We start from the raw sequence: 3,289 nt of genomic DNA on the forward strand, positions 1-3,289 counted from the left end.
CCCGAGAGATCCTGAAACCGCTGTCTCTCATCCCATTCTCAGTGCGGCCAAGGGGTCAGGCCCCGTTTGCGGTTGGAGAGCTCCGCTGTCCCTATGTCGACAGTGAGCCTCTTCTCCTCAACCCAGGTACCATCAGCAAGATGACCGATGTGGAGGAGAATGTGCTTCAGAAAGACCCCAGGGCTGCAGAGGGCAGACTGCGCAAGCCTGAAACACCGGCCAAGGAAGACCCGAGCAGAGTGGAAGACCGCCCTCCGCGTAGGTTCCCCAGCCGCCTCTCCGGGTGCTGCTTCTCCTTCGTGCATGCAGTTGAAACCAACCCATTGCTGACCCACCAGCAGGCTTTCCGAGGCCATTTATCGCATGGGAGGAGATTGTCCATCCTTCTTCCGTGGAGCACCTGGTGGCCTTGAACCTCTTTCCTTTGAGATTGCAGCTCAGCTTCTTGCCGTCAAACCTGCTAGGAGACTCCTGCCAGGGCTGATGTGCTTTTAACCCTGCAGACCCTGCAATCCTCAATTTGTTTTTATCGTTTTCTCTTTTTATCTCCTTCCCCCCTAATCTCTACTTTCAGGTTCTAGGCTTCTGTTGACCAGTCTTCAATGCTGGGTGTTTTTGTTTTGGTTTGTTTTTTTCCTGGTCCATGAACAAGAAATTACCCAAGTGAGATTACTTGAATTTGACAGTCAGTACAAAGCCATCTTTGATATGGTTCTATCTTAAATGTGCATGTAGATGTTAAATGGTAGGTATCCACAGTAGATTTTAAAAGTTTGAAATTATCTGAGAATTCTCTTAGTAGTTGCCTATCCTGGCCACCTCTACCCAGCCTTTAAACTTTCAGCCCAAATGTCCAGCCACAAGCGAATGGATTGAGAAATTATGGTACATTCACACAATGGAATACTATGCAGCATGCAGGAGCAATAACTTTGTAAATCATCACCTAACTTGGGAGGGACTGGAAAGCATTATTCTGAGTGAACTCAGTCCCACAAGGATAAAGATTGTTTAACCGTTATTGTAGAATGAGTATAAGGATCCAGGAGGGGGTGGGAGAGACTGGAAGCAGAGGGATGTGGATGTGCAGGGGAAGGGGAGGGGGCAATTAATCATTGGGTTATACAATTTGATGGGGGAGGTGTGAGGGAAATGGAAATAATTTGTTTAAATGCCTTTTGGTGGGTTTTTAAAAATTTTTTTTAAAAAGCTGCATGGATTGTCTATACTGCACCTACATGTTGTTAAGCCTGAACCAGTTTCTAGCTTATCTTCCAGTGGAGTTTTCAGAGGTTAGAAATTTAAAGAGAAGAAGTTGCTTCTCTTTCTTCCAAAAAACTCTTGGTGGATTCACACCGTCAGCCTTTAGGTAGACAGCACAACTCCTTACCAGTAGGCTACCAGAGCTATGCCCACATAAGGGTTCCCATAAATTGAAGTGGACTTTGATTGGCAGCTAAATACAAAAAGTAGACATTCTTTCATGGTCACACTAGAGCACAAAGTTTTCATATTTAGTGCTAGGCCAGACCTCACTGGAACTCTTAAGACTGTGCATTTCTTTTATAATAACATCCAAAGTGTTTAACTAGTTACCCTTACGAAGATCTATCCAGATGGTGAATTATAGCTATGAATCTCATGGCCACATGAGGTCGCTGCTGGTTAACAGATGTATCATTTTAAGCTGCCTTGGAATACTGACTGGGAATATTCAACAGATTTGAACATGATATGAGGTGAAAGTCAACTTTTTGTAAATACAATTTAAATTCCTGAGATGGCTGTTTAGACGTTTTCACATGCAAAATAAATGTATAAAACCAATAACAGCTTTTTCCCTAAATATGAAATTTTATGTGTAAGTTTAGGTTAATTACTTATTCAAAACTTAAACACATTGCCAAAGAGCCATACATAGCTGACCCTTCAGATTTCCTCACTTACAGGAAGCTGTAAATCCCATGGGAGGAGATGGCCCATCTTTCTCCTGAGCTGCTGGTGGATTCAAACTGTTAGCGAGACTCCACCTTTGCATTAGCAGTGCAGCACCCTACACACCACACCATCAGTGCTTAGTTACTTATTATCTTTACTCTTAAAATTGTCTTTAGCCTTGGATCTGTAGATATTGTTTCCTATTTTGGTTGCATTTTATGTATAATTTTGCTCTGAACTGTACTGTTGTTACGTGCAATTGGGTCACCTGCGACTCAGTGACCATATGTACAGCAGCTCTGAAGCCTGCCCTATTCTGGGCCAGTCTCACTGACTCTCTGACACACCTACCCCCATTTCCCCAGTTACTGTATCAATCCATCTCATCCAGGGTTTTCCTCTCCTATGCTGTCCCTCTGCCCTTCCATGCATTATGTGAACCTCACTAAACAGCATAAAAAATCCATGAACTTGTAGAACACTTTACACTGTGAATGAGGCTGGAAGACATAATGCTGAGTGAAATATCTCAGTTACAAAAAGACAAGTACTGCATAAGACTACTGTTATAACAATAGGATTGATATGGCAGGATGGTGGTAGGGTGGGAGGAGGGAAGAACTTAATATTTCTTAATGTGTTACTTGTGTGCAATAGACAGAATAATCTCTCCAAGGCAGACTATGAACTTATTATGCTGTAATTAGAAAATGTCTCACTGTATATTTCCCTCCATCCTTAAATAGGTTAATATAGCTAAGCTTCCTTTAATTTAAAATTAATGACATATGTATTTACATATTATATTACATTTTGCCATTTGGCCAGAACTAATGGTTTCAGAGAGATGAAAGACATTTCAGTTACCTGCTTAATGTTCTGTTTCCCTCTATGTTTTCTAAGCAGAGACTCAGTAACTGTAAAATATAATTTTAAATATTTCAAACTTACTGAAAAAATTTTAAAAACATAGTGCATACCACATTTAAGGGAACTCTGATGGCCGAATAGTAAGGAGTTGTGCTGCTAACCCAAATGCGTGCAATTTGAATCTATCTGCTGTTCTGTGGGAGAAGATTGTCAGTCTCTTCCCATGCAATTTAGTCTCTGAAAACTTGCGGGAGAGTCAGCTATAAATCAATTGGAACTTAGTTAACAACAAACTCACATTATTAACATTCTGTTATATTTACTTTTGCTTTATATGCATCTTTTTTCTTTCTTAAAGTTACAAACAGCATGACCTTACTGCTAAATCATACATGTGTAAAACAAGAGCATTCTCTTATGTAACCTCTTTTCTACAGTAAGTTTTTTTATCTTTAACATGTTAAAATATTTTCTTTATTCA

General features: G+C 40.6%; 1 protein-coding gene across 1 annotated transcript in view; it reads left to right on the forward strand.

The window, feature by feature from the left end:
- Positions 1 to 134: 134 nt before the first annotated feature.
- The window catches only part of LOC102859495 (pre-mRNA-processing factor 6-like), a 34,981-nt gene continuing 31,826 nt past the window's right edge, over positions 135 to 3,289 (forward strand). The window contains exon 1 of the mRNA XM_006882185.1: positions 135 to 258. Within this exon, the coding sequence (XP_006882247.1) occupies positions 141 to 258 (118 nt within the window). The 5' untranslated portion in view covers positions 135 to 140. The remainder of the gene's footprint in view (positions 259 to 3,289) is intronic.

This window comes from Elephantulus edwardii, unplaced genomic scaffold, assembly GCF_000299155.1.
Source record: "Elephantulus edwardii isolate Elephantulus edwardi_28Jun2011 unplaced genomic scaffold, EleEdw1.0 scaffold00017, whole genome shotgun sequence".
Lineage (NCBI taxonomy): Eukaryota > Metazoa > Chordata > Mammalia > Macroscelidea > Macroscelididae > Elephantulus > Elephantulus edwardii.